At 58.8% G+C, this 15,074-nt stretch overlaps 3 protein-coding genes across 4 annotated transcripts; 2 read left to right on the top strand and 1 right to left on the bottom strand.

The window, feature by feature from the left end:
• The first annotated feature begins 5 nt into the window (after positions 1–5).
• IK (IK cytokine) lies at positions 6–8,226 on the top strand. Its single transcript, XM_052684506.1, has 20 exons — positions 6–99; positions 477–543; positions 712–804; positions 1,248–1,307; positions 1,853–2,020; positions 2,105–2,219; positions 2,464–2,534; positions 2,637–2,683; positions 2,852–3,015; positions 3,122–3,230; positions 3,643–3,682; positions 4,105–4,282; positions 4,581–4,599; positions 5,166–5,246; positions 5,552–5,630; positions 6,032–6,089; positions 6,490–6,578; positions 6,877–6,985; positions 7,573–7,607; positions 7,953–8,226. Exons 1-20 carry the CDS (start codon positions 84–86, stop codon positions 7,978–7,980), a joined length of 1,626 nt encoding a protein of 541 aa, XP_052540466.1. The 5' UTR covers positions 6–83; the 3' UTR covers positions 7,981–8,226.
• Positions 8,227–8,378: 152 nt separating this feature from the next.
• Positions 8,379–10,705, top strand: WDR55 (WD repeat domain 55). Its single transcript, XM_052684517.1, has 8 exons — positions 8,379–8,445; positions 8,522–8,652; positions 8,773–8,873; positions 8,941–9,028; positions 9,100–9,279; positions 9,362–9,461; positions 9,569–9,738; positions 10,123–10,705. Exons 1-8 carry the CDS (start codon positions 8,428–8,430, stop codon positions 10,442–10,444), a joined length of 1,110 nt encoding a protein of 369 aa, XP_052540477.1. The 5' UTR covers positions 8,379–8,427; the 3' UTR covers positions 10,445–10,705.
• A 1,508-nt stretch (positions 10,706–12,213) lies between these two features.
• DND1 (DND microRNA-mediated repression inhibitor 1) lies at positions 12,214–15,006 on the bottom strand. Of its 2 annotated transcripts, XM_052684523.1 has the most exons (6): positions 14,899–15,006; positions 13,804–13,921; positions 13,273–13,734; positions 12,975–13,191; positions 12,805–12,896; positions 12,214–12,687 (listed from the first exon to the last, which is right to left on the bottom strand). In XM_052684523.1, the coding sequence occupies exons 1-6, from the start codon at positions 14,908–14,910 to the stop codon at positions 12,680–12,682; spliced, it is 909 nt and encodes a 302-aa protein (XP_052540483.1). In that variant the 5' UTR covers positions 14,911–15,006; the 3' UTR covers positions 12,214–12,679. The 2 variants fall into 2 exon arrangements, with proteins under 2 accessions (XP_052540483.1, XP_052540482.1); XM_052684522.1 differs by having other exon boundaries at positions 12,805–13,191; positions 13,804–13,918; positions 14,899–14,987.
• Between the last annotated feature and the right edge of the window lie 68 nt (positions 15,007–15,074).

The raw sequence follows: 15,074 nt of genomic DNA, 5'->3' as shown, positions 1-15,074 counted from the left end.
CACTGGCCAATGGGAGGTGGGGAGGGCGACGGGCACTTCCGGCACTTCCGGTGCGACGGCTGAGGAGAGCGGAGCGGGCAGCGATGCCGGAGAGGGACGGTGAGGGGAACCGGGGGGACTGCGGGGAGCGGGGAGCGCTGCTGGGGGCTGGGGAGAGGATCGTGGAACGGGGGGTACTGGGGCAGAGCGGGGGGCGGCGGCGGGTGGCGCGGCCCTGTGGCGCGGCCCTGTGGCGCGGCCCTGTGGCGCAGCAGCGAAGGGATGGGGCGCTCGGGGGTGGCTGGAACGGCCTAGGAAGGTGGCATCGGGCCTGTGGGACTCGGCGAAGCCGCCGCAGGGTGCGACAGCCTGGTGACGGCTGGCCGTGCCGTAGGGTGCGACAGCCGGGTGATGGCTGGGCCTGCCCCCAGCGGGGCCCGTGCCGGAGGGGTTGGCTGCAGAGGCCGGCTCTGAGAGCTGTTCCCTCCCGTCCCCAGGTGAGCCGTTCTCCAACCCCCTGGCCCCCGATGGCCACGATGTGGACGACGCTCACTCCTTCCACCAGTGAGTACTGCGCGGGGATCGGAGCAGGGCGCAGCGCCGCGTTCTGCACACACAGCCTGGCAGTGCCCCGCAGGGCACCTGGGCACCTCCTACAGGCAGACCCTCGGAACCTGCCGGGCTGGTGCAGCTTGCCGGGAGGTGATGGTTGCTCTTCTCACTTCCTTGCAGGTCCAAACTCACCAATGAAGACTTTCGAAAGCTTCTCATGACCCCGCGGGCGACGCCAACATCAGCGCCGCCGTCAAAATCTCGCCACCATGAGTGAGTAGGGTGTATTTCGTGGGGCTGTGGTGCACAGCAGAGCCTTCATCCCTCAGGAGCATTGTATCTGTGTGACTCCATAACCTTGTAGTGGAGTATTCAAATGCCTGTGCTATTAAGTAAGTGTGGAGACAGAGCCTGGGGAGCAGATCTGCACCTTGGTTTATGCTGGGGTGTGCATGTTGCAGGTGTGTGTTACTAGAGTTAATGTGAGAAACTGGTGGGTCAGAGCTGTTAGAACATTTTATGTGGGTTTTAAAGAGGCAGATTAGGTTCTTGCTGAGTGCAGATGTGAACTTTGTCTTCCTCTCCCTGTTGACTTATTGGAGATAATTGGTGCTATTCCTGTCTTTGAGCTTTGTGATGTTCTGCTGTGACTGTTCTGTTGTGCTGCCTGTGTTTGGCTGTGCAGGTTGTACCTGTTGTTTTTTACCCTTTTCCAGGATGCCCCGGGAGTACAATGAAGATGAAGATCCAGCTGCTCGTAGAAGGAAGAAGAAAAGGTAAACACTGAAAGTGATGCATCAGGGCTTTCCCTTTATTTGTTATGTACTTCCCATGGATGTGACACCTGAGCTTTTGGGCTTCCAAGAACGATGCTTAGTGGCCTGGGTTGTTCTGGAGCTTTGGAGCTAAGTTGTATAAGAAGAGCTCAAGATGACTGACTGTCACAGCCCATGGGAACAGATGTGCAATAGCAGCAGTAGGTGGAAGTGCAGCTTTGCCACCAGAAGAAATGGGACAGGCTCTGTATGTGTCTAGCAGTGTAGAACAGTGCTAGGACACCTGCAGTAGTGACAGTGTCCTTTGGGACACATCTGTGCAGCAGCACTGCCCTCAGATCTTTTCCTTTTGAAAGGGAAAACTGAGCTCCTCGTTACAGCAGCTTCGTCTCATCTGAGATGCTGTGTTCCGCAGTGCTTTAGTTTGTGTTTGGGGAAGAGATGGAGAGTGAAACGGGCACATGTTGGGCATTAGAGGCTGTTGCAGGAACAGTGCCTCAAACGTTGAATGTGCCACTAATGTTGGGCTGTTTCTCCAACCTCAGCTATTATGCAAAGCTGCGCCAGCAGGAGATAGAGCGCGAAAGAGAGTTGGCTGAGAAGTACAGGGATCGAGCCAAGGAGAGAAGAGATGGTGTGAACAAGGACTACGAGGAAACAGAGCTGATCAGCACAACTGCAAACTACAGGGCTGTGGGGCCCACTGCAGAGGCGTACGTGAGCTTGTGACGTGGCCTTCTCCTAACAGCCTGCTCCAGAGAGGCTGTCTCATAACAGCCTCCACTTCTGTTGTACAGGGATAAATCTGCTGCAGAGAAGAGGAGACAGTTGATCCAAGAGTCCAAGTTCTTGGGTGGTGACATGGAGCACACTCACTTGGTGAAGGGTCTGGACTTTGCCCTGCTGCAGAAGGTGAGTGCAGATATCCCCGTGCTGCTCTTCTGTGCTCGTGGCCCATCCAGCTGGCAGAGGTGGTGAGGAGGGGGTGGTCGTTGCTGCTGCCAGATGCTGGGATGTTGCCATGCACTGCTGGAACGCGTCATCCTTTCATGGAAAGCTTTCTGAATGGCTGGGGAACTAGTGGCCGTGGCCTTCCTTGTGATGAACAGCAGTGGTGTGATGTGGTCTGTAATGCACAGGTTTACTCTGTGGCTAGGTACGGGCTGAGATTGCCAGCAAGGAGAAGGAAGAAGAGGAAATGATGGAGAAGCCTCAGAAAGAAACCAAGTGAGTGGTGGAGGATTTTGTGCTCCCGAGTGCAGCTGCCTCTCAGAGAGGATGATGCGGAGGGGGCGTTGCTTAGCGTGCTGAAGTTCTCTGTCTTTTCAGGAAAGATGAAGATCCTGAGAACAAGATTGAATTTAAGACTCGGTTGGGTAAGGCTGTGTGCATGTGGCTGCGTTGTGTTTTGAATGTGGGAGAAATGCTGAAGCTGACAGGAGGCATGTAGTATAGGAATTATGAACTCGAGGGTCCAAGCACGGCTCTTAGGAGCTGATTCTGGTGTTTCTGATCAGCTAAACTTGGTTTTCTTTTCCGTTCAGGTCGAAATATCTACCGCATCCTGTTCAAGAACAAAGCCTACGAGCGGAATGAGCTGTTCCTGCCAGGGAGGATGGCCTACGTGGTAGATCTGGATGATGAGTACGCTGACACCGATATTCCCACCACGCTGATCCGGAGCAAGGCCGACTGCCCCACCATGGAGGTACCCGGCCAGCTGCCAGCTTCCTGACTGTGCTGGTTTGACTCGCCTGGAGCAGGGCTCGCCCTCTGCACAGAGGCAACCACTTCCTTGGGCATTTCTCTTTCAGGCACAGACTACGCTGACCACAAATGACATCGTCATCAGCAAGCTGACACAGATCCTCTCTTATCTCAGGCAAGGAACCCGCAACAAGAAGCTCAAGAAGAAAGATAAAGGTAGGTGCTGAAGGGAGCCAAGTGGAAGGACTCGTGCCCGAAGCCTCTCCTGAGAGAATGAGATCCGTTTTTATTTCCTGCATTCTCTGCACTGTGGGGCAGTGGACTTGGAGGGCGGTGACTTCATGTTGCAAACGCTGCATCCTGAAGGCGGGATGTTCACAACTGAGTAAATGCTGAGAAAGTACAGCCACAAGAGTGGCTTGTGCTGCTCTGTTTTCTGGTCTTAAGCAGTTTGTTAGGGAAATGCCTTCTGTGGGGGAGGAACTTGATGGACTGCTGAGGTGCTGTGGTGTGGTAACATAAAGGGAAGCTGGGAGGACGTCCTCCAGGCATGGCACCGTTTGGGCTGGGAAGCAGCGCAGGTGGGGTGCGGAACAACGTGCGTCTTACTGCTGTTGTGTCCTTGCAGGGAAACTGGATGAGAAGAAACCCCCTGAAGCTGATATGAAGTAAGTGCCCTTCTTCCACCGCAGGCTGTGGGATCAGAGCTATATGCCTTAATGCCTTTTTGATCAGCTGAGTTTGGAGAGTACTGGGCTTCGTGCATGTGGAGCAAGCTGCCTCTTTGGACGTGCTGTTTGGGCTGCTTTTAAGGCAAGGTGGCTAAGGCTGGAGACGAGCTTTGTTTTATTTCCTGATTGAGGCAGGCGAGGGCTGTCTCTTGGCCTGGTCCACAAGAGGCAAATTCAACAGATGACAGAAGAGAGCAGAAATGCAGCAATACTTCTGAGAGATGGAGAAGCCAGTTCTAGAGGGCATGCTCAGCTCTCTGTTTTGATGCCACACCTTCCTTTGTCAGGTTCCAGATCAAAGGGAGGCGGTTGTGGCTTCTCTTTCACCACCTGTAAGTGTGGGCTCTTTTCCACTTTAGCATCTTTGAAGACATTGGGGATTATGTCCCGTCCACTGCAAAGATGCCACGGGATAAGGAGCGGGAGAGATACCGCGAGAGAGAGCGGGACAGGGAGCGGGACCGGGAGCGCGAGAGGGAGCGCGAGGAGGAGAAGAAGAGGCACAGCTACTTTGAGAAGCCCAAGGCTGATGACGAGGTGAGTGCTTCTGCAGCGTGTGAGTGTAGCTGTAGGGCTGGTGTGGTTGCACTCCCAGCTGTGCTGTGTTCAGCTCGTGTTGAGCTCTGTCTCTGCAGCTGGGGGCTGCTGGGTGCTTGTCCTCTCCTTCAGCAAGCAAGGCAAAACTGGCACAGGCCGGTGGCTTTTATGATTTGGTTCTGTGTGCGTGTGATTCCCACGAGCAAACTTAGAAGTGGAGCTGCAAGTCATGCAGCACCATCCGTTGCGTGCTTTCAGCCCTCCCAAGTGACACAGTATCTCTCCCTCTTCTTTGCAGCCTGCAGACATTGACAAAGGTGAGTAAAGCTGTGTGTTTGCTTGAATGGGACTGGACGTTGCAGTGAGGTCACATGACGTTGCACGCTGTTGAACAGCTGCTTGCCTCGCTGTCTTGCTTGAACTCCATTCTCCCAGAAACTGCTGTGACAGAGGGAGTCGTCTGCTGTGGGAGGTGGGTAATGGAGTTAAGAGTCTCTTGTCTATGAACTGCTGCAGGTCAGCCCTGGTTGAAGGTATACAAATGCTTTTCTAGTAGCAAATCCACTCATATGACGTTATGCCAGCTATAAGCTGAGGAGGATTCAAGTTCTTCCTAGGATCAGCCTTGCATGAATTACCTCTATATGTGCTCAAACTGAAGTTTGCTGCTCACTGGTGTTCTCCAGCTTTCCCTCTCCTACCTCAAGTGCAGCCTGTGCTCCTGTCTGCTACCCCATCCCACTGCTGTCCGTCCTGCAGCAGGCTGCCCTAAAGCTGCCCTAAAGCTGCATGAACTGATCATACAAAAAGAGGCTCTTTCCAGGTGTAATACGGTGAGCCATTTCCCCCACCATAACTCAGCCTGCTGCTCTCTTTGTTCCAGGACCTGGCTCTGCCAAGGAGCTCATCAAGTCTATCAACGAGAAGTTTGCTGGAGCTGCTGGCTGGGAAGGAACAGAGACATATCCTTTATTGTCTGAGCAGCCTGGCTGACTGCAGGGCCAGGCTTCCTCCGTAGGCAAGCTGTGCCTGAGTGGCTATGTGGCTGTCCTTCCTTCCTGTGGGAGGGCTCTTCCTTCTGTAGTAGAGAAATGCCACTTGCACCTTGTTATTTGTTGTAAACCAAACATAAGCTCGGCAGTGTCTGGTTCAGTTGTGTTGGGGCTGGTGTCTGCTGTGTGTAGGGGAATCTGCTGTTCGCCTCGCTGTGCTCAGCCCTTAGCTGTACATAAGTCTATCTGCTGCTGTTTTCCTTTACTGTTGTCACATTGAAGAAGCCAGAAGACAAGAAGCAGCTGGGAGACTTCTTCGGCATGTCCAACAGCTATGCAGAGTGCTACCCTGCTACGTAAGGGAGCAGCAAGAAGCTGTGGGTTGGGAACAGGGTGCACCAAGGGACCACTGTTCTCTAGCAGCTGGAGCTTGCTCAGCAGCCCCACTGCTCCTTGCTGAAAGGAGAAGGCCTTCAATTGGCTGTGGTGCCTTGCCAGTCTATGCAACTTTTTGGTAAAATGCTCCTTGTGTCTCTTCTTTGGAACCTTCTGCTCCTCAGTGCTAGGGGAAAGCAGAGATGGCTGAGCATCTGGGTTGGAGGGCCTTCTCTCTGGTTAGCTTAGTTTTCAACCTGGGGACATGAGAGATACCTGTCTCACTGCCTCGTTACTATTGACACCTGACTCCAAGATCCTGATCTCTGACTCAGAGACCTACTCTGAGCATTTGCTGTGCCTTTTTGTTTTCCCCATACAGAATGGATGATATGGCTGTGGACAGTGATGAAGAGGTAGACTACAGCAAGATGGATCAGGTAGGCTGCCATAAGCCGAGGCCAGACAGTGAACTAGGTATCACTGCAGGCCTAGAGGGTCCCACTGGAGAGAAAGCAGGCTTGTGTAAAGCACTGAATACCAGGAGCTGGGTGCTGGTTGTGGTTTGGGGCTTGCCAAGCTACTGTGTGCTTGGGTCCAGGTGAGATCTGTCATCCCAAAGAGCAAACGTGCTGCTTTATGGCACTTGGGAAGAGGTTTGGTAATGTATGCTCATCTGTTTCAGTTCCCATTTCCATGGGATTTCCTGGCTTGGTCTGCCAGGGGAGGAGATCTTAGGGCCAGGTCCATACTGGGTCTGAGGTCTTGTGGGCATACAAAAGGCATGAAAAGTCCTGGCTGGTGTCAGCTGAGGAGCTGAATCATCTCTGTTTGCTGCAGGGTAACAAGAAGGGGCCTTTGGGCCGCTGGGACTTCGATACCCAGGAGGAATACAGTGAATACATGAACAACAAAGAGGCTCTGCCCAAGTGAGTGCAGCACTTGTGAAGTGCTAGATCAGCTGAGGAATTGGTTGTGGGTGGGAATGGCAGTAGCTCCCAAACCCAGGTGTTGGGGGAGCACCAGCACTGAATGAAAAAGCTTGTGAGGGGCAGGAACCATGGATCCTGGGCTTGGTGACTTGTCTTTGCTCTTAAGAACGCCTGCCCAGCCCGTTTCCAAGGTGCTAAGCTGGCTCGGTGCAGTACAGGCTTGTGGCTGGGTCAGATGTATCTGTTCCAGCACCTCAGAACTGCACAAGTGCTGAGCTGTCTCATTCCTTCCCAGGGCAGCCTTCCAGTATGGGATCAAAATGTCTGAGGGACGCAAAACCCGTCGCTTCAAGGAGACGAATGACAAGGCGGAGCTGGACCGGCAGTGGAAGAAGATCAGTGCGGTGAGCGCCTGCTGCTGGGGGTGGTTTTTTCATGCTGTGAATTACCAGCATATCCCCGGGTCAGGAGAGCTCCCATCTAGCTTGCTGTGCTAGGCACTTCTCCTTGGTCTGGCTCGTGCCTTTGTGGCCAGGCTTGCTGGGGGGTTTTCTGCTTAGTACTGTGTAGCAAATGGATGTGTCCAAAGGCAGCAGCTCTAAGCTGTTCAGGTGGGCTTGGAGGGGACAGGGCGAGTTCTGTGGCTTCCTGTTTTCTAAGAAGCAGAGCTGGGATGATATCCAAGAGGAGGAGGTCTTGTCAGAGTGAGCAGGCCATGAGCACCCCCAGTACTGTGGGGTGGGTTAGGAAAAAGTGAGAACAGATGCTAAACAAAAATGGGACTTGCCCTTGATGGACAAAATGGAGCAAAGGGAGAACAGGCCGAGTTTATGGACAGCTTGTTGACAACTTTGCTCCAGCTGTAGCCCTCACTGTGTCTTGCACCCTACAGTGCTTCTGCTGCTTGCTTTGTCCTTATGGAGGAAAGGAGCAGTTGGGTAGCTGGCTGTGCACGAAGTATAACAGGCATTTGTGTTTTTTTTTTTCACAGATCATTGAGAAGAGGAAGAAACTGGAGGCTGATGGGTTAGTAAAGTGATCCCTGCTTTTGGCTCAGCAGCGGGGAGTGGGGCTGTCTCCTACAACTCCTCTTGGGGCTGCAGGGGCCAAAGACCTCTCTGCCACCTCTAGGCAATGGGACTGGAAGGATGGGGAGAACATTCAGCCCCTCATGTGCTATGCAGGGTACCTCTCTCCTGTGCCTTGGCTGGGGGCAGAGCAGATGTGGGAGGTGATGACTTTTTGGGCTCTTCATCACAGTCACCTGCTGCGTGCCCTTAGGATGGTGCTTTGCTACTGAGCCCCAGAATGGAGGGGGATTGCTCTCCTTTCCTGCAACCTCACCAGCCTTGTGCCCATCTCTCTTTCCAGGGTGGAAGTGAAAAGGCCCAAGTACTGAGGCTGTAGCTGCCTGCCTACATCTGATCCTTCTGCTCCTGGAGCCTCGTCCTGCTGGATGCAGTGTTCCCAGAGCGCAGGCGTGCCTCGGTGTGGGCTGCCCCTCCTTCAGCCCCTCCTGCTCTGGGCAGTACGCAGAGCCCCAGCCTCGTGCTGTGGGGCTGTGCTGGGGCTCTCTCCTTGAGTTTGTTGTACAGCTTGTGATTTGCAACCCTCGTAGACGTAATAAAATTACATTCAAGGCTTCTGCGTGCGTGTACATGTGTAGCAGAGCGGTGTTTAGCTCGGCTCAGCGTTGAGGCCTAGGCCGGGGGGTAGGGGAGGGGGAGGGCAAACGAGTCCGACCCGGGTTTCGAACCGGCGGCCTCCGCATCAGTCAGCTCGGCCGCCAGGGGGCGCTCTAGAGCCGGCAGAGCCCGGGCATGCGCAGCAGGCTGTCCGCGGCGGCATGGCGGAGTCCGAGGAGGTGCGCGGCGGCGTGGGGTGCGGGGTGGGGGCTGCGGAGCCGCGCCTCACCTCACCGCGCTCCATCCCGCCCGCAGGAGCCGCCCGCGGAGCCGCAGCTCCGGGACACCCCCGACGACATCTGCTTGGAGGCAGCGGCCAACGCCATCGCGCTGCACCCGGAGCGGGAGCTGCTGGCGGCGGGGGACGTGGACGGCGACGTGTATCTGTGAGTACCTGTGGGGACCTATGGGTGCCGGTAAGTACCTATGGGTACCTGTGGGTGCCGGTAAGTACCTATGGGTGCCCGTGGGCGCCCCGCACGGCCCCGCCTCACGGCCGCCCACAGGTACTCGTACTGCTGCGTACAAGGGAACAACCGCCAGCTCTGGTCTTCGGGACACCACCTGAAGTCGTGCCGCGATGTCGCCTTCTCCCAGGACGGGCACAGTGAGTGCGGGGCCGCCGGCGGGGCCGCGGTCGGGTCGGGGCCGCGCTGACGGCTCTCCGTCCCCAGAGCTGCTCACCGTGGCCAAAGACAAAGCCGTCCACGTGCTGGCGGTGGAGAACGGCCGCCTGGAGACGCGCATCGCCAAAGCGCACGGGTGCGTGCCGGGCCGGGCTGCGGGAACCCCGACTGCGGCTCAGCCCTCGGCTGACCCACGTGGTCCCGCAGCGCGGCCCTCAACTGCGTGCTGCCCGTCGATCAGCACCTGCTGGCCACGGGCGACGACAACGGGGAGCTCAAAGTGTGGGACCTGCGCAAGGGCGGCGCCGTGCTGGAGGCCCGGCAGCACGAGGAGTACATCAGCGCCATGGCCGTGGATGGGGCCGGGAAGATCCTGCTGACCGCCAGGTACTGCGGGGCTGGCGCGGCCCGCGGCGGGCTTAGTGCTGCCCCCTGCCCCCGCCCCACGGGGCCGCTCCATTTCCCGCAGTGGCGACGGCACCATGGGAGTCTTCAACATCAAAAGGCGCCGCTTCGAGCTGCTCTCGGAGCCGCAGAGCGGGGATCTGACATCGGTTGTGCTGCTGAAGGTAGGCTGGGGGCCCTGCAGCCCAGCACGCACACAGCCCTGTTGTTTCCTTGCCATGCTCTGGTTCGTGTGTTCTCCCTGTGCTTTGGTCTCCCCCTTCTTGCTTAGCGAGGGAAGAAAGTGGCTTGTGGCTCCAGCGAAGGAACCATCTACCTCTTCAACTGGAATGGTTTCGGGGCCACCAGTGACCGCTTCTCTCTGAGGGCCGAGTCAGTGGACTGCATGGTCCCTGTCACAGAGAGCATCGTGTGCACAGGATCCCTCGACGGGGTCATCAGGTCAGCACTGTGGGTGTGGGATCATAGAATGGCCTGGGTTGAAAAGGACCACAGTGAGCATCTGGTTCCAATCCCCCTGCTACGTGCAGGTCACCAACCAGCAGCCCAGGCTGCCCAGAGCCACATCCAGCCTGGCCTTGAATGCCTGCAGGGATGGGGCATCCACAGCCTCCTTGGGCAGCCTGTTCCAGTGCCTCACCACCCTGTGTGAAAATGATGCAATGGGAAGGGCCCTGGGGAGGGTGCAGAGTGAGATGAGCCTCGGAGGGCAGGGCAAAGAAAGCTTCTGCTCATTTTGGAAGGAATGCATTGAGCTGGAGGGGTGGGCTTACATTCCCCAAGGCTCTGCCCCTCACTGTGCTGCATCCGTTCACTTTTCCCCAGGGCGGTGAACATTTTGCCCAACCGGGTGCTGGGGTGCGTTGGGCAGCACCTGGGGGAGCCCATTGAGCAGCTGGCTGTGGCCCCAGGCGGGCAGCTCCTGGCCAGCTGTGCCCACGACCAGAAGGTGAAGTTCTGGGACATCTCCTCACTGGGCTCCATGGTGGTGGATGAGTACCGCAAGAAGAAGAAGCGGGGGGGGCCACTGAAAGCCCTGAGCAGTAAGGCTGCAGGCAGCGGGGAGGACTTCTTTGCAGACCTAAGAGAGGAGCAGGAAACCACAGCGGAGGCGGCAACAGGGAGCGACAGTGACGACAGTGACTGAGGAGCTGCGGTCTGCTGGTGGCTGTGGACGTCCTGAGGCTGGGAACAGAGCAGGGTGCTGGTGGAGATGGTGGGGTTGGTGAGATAAAATGGGTCAGCTCCCTTCTGCTGTGAGGTTCCACAGGGTCGGTGAGGACTGTGCCGTGTTTCCTCCAGGCTGCAGCAGAGCCTGCACCGCATCCTGAGCAGATACATCAAGCATCGGTCAACTGTTAAGCTTAGGCATCAGGGGTATTAAAAACGTAGTGCCTTTTGGTTCCTAGCAGCTTGTGCTGATGGCTTGGCTTGCCCAAACTTCCCTGAGACTTTCCAGAACACTGGGGATGTGTCTGCTGGGCGCTGGGGTGATGAGAGCCCTGCCGATGGATGGCCCAGCATCCCCAACTGTAGCTGTCTTTGGCAGGAAACCTGCTTTTTTTCCCCCGTGCTCCATGACAGAGCAGCACACCTGGGCTGACCTTGGGCTCCCAGGCTGCTCTGCTGTGTCCCCTGCAGTAGGGTGGCTGTTGGCCCCCAGGTGCTGGAGGCACAGAGGTATTGGCAGCTCATGCAGGGCAGGGCAAGGACCTGATTTTCCAGTGCATGGTGTGCATCCCAGCACTGGGCTGAGTTACATCTCTGCTCTGAATCCTGTGCATTGGCTGGGGAAGGGGAGTGTGTTCTGCTTCAACCCCTGGCACAGCTTGCAGGCTGCTCCCCTCAGGTTATCCTGAGTTCTGGGCTCTGGCCAGCAGAGCCCTCAGATGGGTGGAATTTTATGCCTGGTATCTGATGTGTAGTGAGGACACCTGCAGCACTTGCCAAGATGTGCCCAGAAATGGCAGCCACAGTGGTGGACATTGGTGAGGGGAAGATGCTGATGAGGAACGTATGCAGGGCTGGAGCTCAAGAGCATGACCGTGTGCTGAGTGTGAGTGCAGCTGAGGTGTGAGTGCTGTCCTCCAGCTCACCTGTGCCTGCACGAGGGATCTGCGCCATCCCTGGGAGCATTTTTGGGCCCTCCTCTGCACACACCCCAACCGCTCCACGTCTCTCCTGTGCTGAGCACGCCCTGTCCGGATGCAGCACTCCAGGTGAGGTCTCATGGCACAGCGCAGAGGAGCAGATCCCCTTCACCACCCTGCTGGCAGTGCTGCTTTGAGTGCACCCAGGGTACGGTTTGCTCTCTGGGCTACGAGGGCACAGTGCTGGCTCACGTCCAGCTGCCACCCAGCAGCACCCCAAGTCCTTTTTGGCAGGGCTGTGCTCCATCTCATCACCCCTCAGCTTGCACTGACAGCGGTGGTGGCCACGGTCCAGGTGCCAGACTGTGTGCTTGGCTTTGTTGAACCTCACGACATTCTCCTGGGCCCACTGCTCAGTCTGGGTCTCTCTGAATGGCATCCTGTCCCTCGGTGTGTCCCTTCACAGCTTGGTGTCACCTGCAGACGGCTCAGGGAGCATTTGACCCCAATCGGTGTCACTGATGAAGACACTGGAGAGCACTGATCCCTGAAGTGGTTAAAAAGTAACGATGGGAACACACAAAATGGGCCAGGGGTGCCCGCGGGATCGAACCCCAGTCGGAGCTCGGAAAACACAGAATGTCTGAACCGAAGGAACCGCTGGGCTAAAGCCGGCCCAGGACGGGTGGCAGCTGCTGTGCCTCAGGAACTGCATGCAGGGGTGACGTTGGGGTGATGTCAGCAGGAGCTGCCCAATGTGCGCCTGGCTGCAGGATGGGATCCACCCCGGGAAACCACAGCAACAGAACACAACAGAACACCGTCACAGCTTCCCAGGCTCCTTTAATCGCCAGCAGGTGGCCGCTGGCCTCCAGGCTGCAGGCAGTGCCTGCAGACAGCCCAGGGTCCCCCAACTGCCTCATGGCAATGGGGCTGCAACCAATGGGGCCCAGTGCCAGCCTCCCCCTGCCAGCCCCCCCAGCTCGCATCCTTCCAGGCAGCTGCTGCTCCTCCTGAGAGCCCTGCAGCACCACAGCAACACAAAACAACTTCATCAACAGGAAAACATGGCAGCAGGCAGGACGTGCCCGCTGCTCACAACGGACCCAGCGCCGGTGGGAACGCGGCAGTGCCCACGCCCTCCACATGGCCCTTAAACAAACCCCCAACGAACTCAAAACAAGGCTGAACAGGAACACGGCCCCACTGGGCTCAGCTCTGCTCCACGATGTGACATCGGGTGTCTCGGGTTCATTTCATAGCTGGGGCACAACGCGTGCCCGCATACATCCTCAGTACCCTGCAGGAGAGAGAGAGCAGAGCGCTGGATGCTGTTCCTCTCCCCCCAGCCCGCCCCCAGCAGCCCCCAGCCCCAGGAGAGCCCCCAGGCAGTGAGGGGAGGTGGGGACCGACTCACCCAGCATCATCAGGGCCAGCTGCGCTACCGCCTCTTTGATCTTCTCGTGCCCCGCAGTGCCCGCCGCGTCCTCCCGCACCCACAGGAAGGTGCTGCAGGGCACGGGGTAGGATGGGATCACCACCTGGCCCCAGTACCGCTGCCAGCCGTCGGGCTCTGCCTGCACGCACCTGGTGAGGAAGTGGGGGCTCCCCAGATGCAGCCACCGGCACAAGGCCTGCAGTCGGCCCAGAGCGCCACGCAGCTCCGAGGATGGCAGCCCCCGCTTGGGGCTCCCCAGGCGCCGCACGTTGCTGGGGGGCGGCTTCTCCCCACGCGCCTGCAGCTCCTCCTTCAGCTCAGGCTTCAGCCACTCCACCTTCGCCTTCTTGAAGACGCCGACGTTCCCTAGGAGAGACCCACGGCAGCTGCACGCTCAGTTCGTCCCACCCCACCTCTAACCCCAGCGACCCCACTGCCTCCCAGTACCTTCCACCAGGGCTTTCTTGGCCATGGCGGCAGCCCGGTGCGAGCTATAGGTCAGCAAGGCGACCTTGCCCTGCTTGCGGTCGGGGCTGTTGTGCAGCGTTAAGCCCAGCAGCCCCTCGGTGATCTCCAGCAGCAGGGCGCCCAGCTCCCCGCGGCGCAGCGTGGCGGGCAGCCCGTTCACGCTCAGCTCGCACTTCTCGAAGCTCCGGCACACCAGGATGGCGCGGCCCTCCTGCACCTCCCAGTTGTTGAGGGCGGCGATGGCCTTCCCGGCGCTGTGCTGGTCGCTGTACTTGGCGTAGGCGAAGCCGCGGTTCAGCCCGCTGAAGGTCAGCATGAGGCGGAACTCGTAGAGCTGCCCCACGCTCTGGAAGAGCGGGATGAGCTTGTCCTCATACAGGTCCCGCGGCAGCTTGGCGATGTACACCTCGGAGCCTGGGGGCGGCGGGCTGCCCACCCACCCTGCGGGCACACAGACGTCAGAGCACCGCCCAGCCCTGGGCAGCGCCGCGCCGAGCCGCTGGCACCCACCTGGCGGAGGGCCGCCGTACCGCCGCTGCCCGTTCACCTGCACCAGGTCGATGCCGGTTTCTCTCATCCAGGTGAGCAGAGCCATCTTATTGGCCCGGTTGATGCTGCTGGTCCACTGCTGAGGGAGGGAGGGAGCGAGGAGGTCGGTGCTGCCCTGGGCAGAGCATCCGGCTGCCCAACTGCAGGCATCCCAACCCCGAAGCGCCGCCCCCAGGCTGAGCACTGCACTGCAACGTGGGGGAATGCGGGGCTGCTCTGCCCTCAGGGCGCATCCGAAGAGCTCTCCTGTTCCACCGCCTAAGAGCAGCAACTCTGGCAGAGCACACGGGCACCAACAGCTCCTCCAGAGATGTCTGCAAAGGCTTTGAGAGCAAAGATTTGGGTGCATCACAAGGCAGGGCGAGAGCAAAGTGCCGCTCTGAGCCACGGCCATCGCACCGCGGTGAGCACAGCCCCAGGCAGGATATGGGTGGGACACGGAGAGCCAGCCCCCACCTCCAGCCCACCCCCCGGGACAATGCAGCCGCAGGGAGGCACCGAGGACACGCAGCACCATCATCACCGAGTACTCATTAAAGTACCGCCCGGTCTCATCAGCGCCTTTGAGGCGCCGGAGGTGTCCCAGAGCCGTGGCGATGCGGCACGGAGGGACGTGATTTGAGCGCACGGTGGGGATGGGTCCATGACGGCAGAGCTCTCCTCCAGCCTTCACGGCTCAACCGCTCCGGTCCCAGCTCACGCAAACACCCCGTCCGCTTGCACTTTATTCCCGCGCGCCGCTGCGTTTCTGTCCCCGCGGGGTTCCGCCTTTCCCGAAGCCCAGAAGGACGCAGCCGCGGACCCTGCGGGGTCAGCTCCGAGCGGGTCCCGGCAGCAGCGGTCCCACGAGGGGCTCCCAACCCCGGCAGCGCCGCGCAGTGCGGCTCCGAGCCCCGACGGGCGCGCACCGAGCCCCCCGGCAGCCGCTCCGAGTTCCTGCCGGCCCCACGCGGTGCCGTCGAGCCGCGCAGCGCCAAGCCCGACGGCCGTTCCATAACAAGCGGGAATCCCGCGAGCGCGGCCTCGCCCCGCAGCCCCGTCCCGCACAGCACCCACCTGCTCCGCCATCGCCGCTCCTCGTGGTCCCAACCCGGCTCTGGAACTTTCCGTAGCCGCCGCCCACCTTTGGGCCTCGACCGCCCCGCCCCGAGGAGGGAGGAGAGAGCGGAGGGCCGGGGATGCGGCGCAGCCCCCCTATCCTACAGCGCTGCGCTCGTGGCCGGAGCAGAGAG

Source organism: Tympanuchus pallidicinctus, unplaced genomic scaffold (genome assembly GCF_026119805.1).
Source record: "Tympanuchus pallidicinctus isolate F22 unplaced genomic scaffold, pur_lepc_1.0 scaffold21, whole genome shotgun sequence".
NCBI lineage: Eukaryota > Metazoa > Chordata > Aves > Galliformes > Phasianidae > Tympanuchus > Tympanuchus pallidicinctus.
The sequence above is the reverse complement of the archived record's forward strand: the minus strand, read 5'-3'. Positions and strand labels throughout refer to the sequence as shown.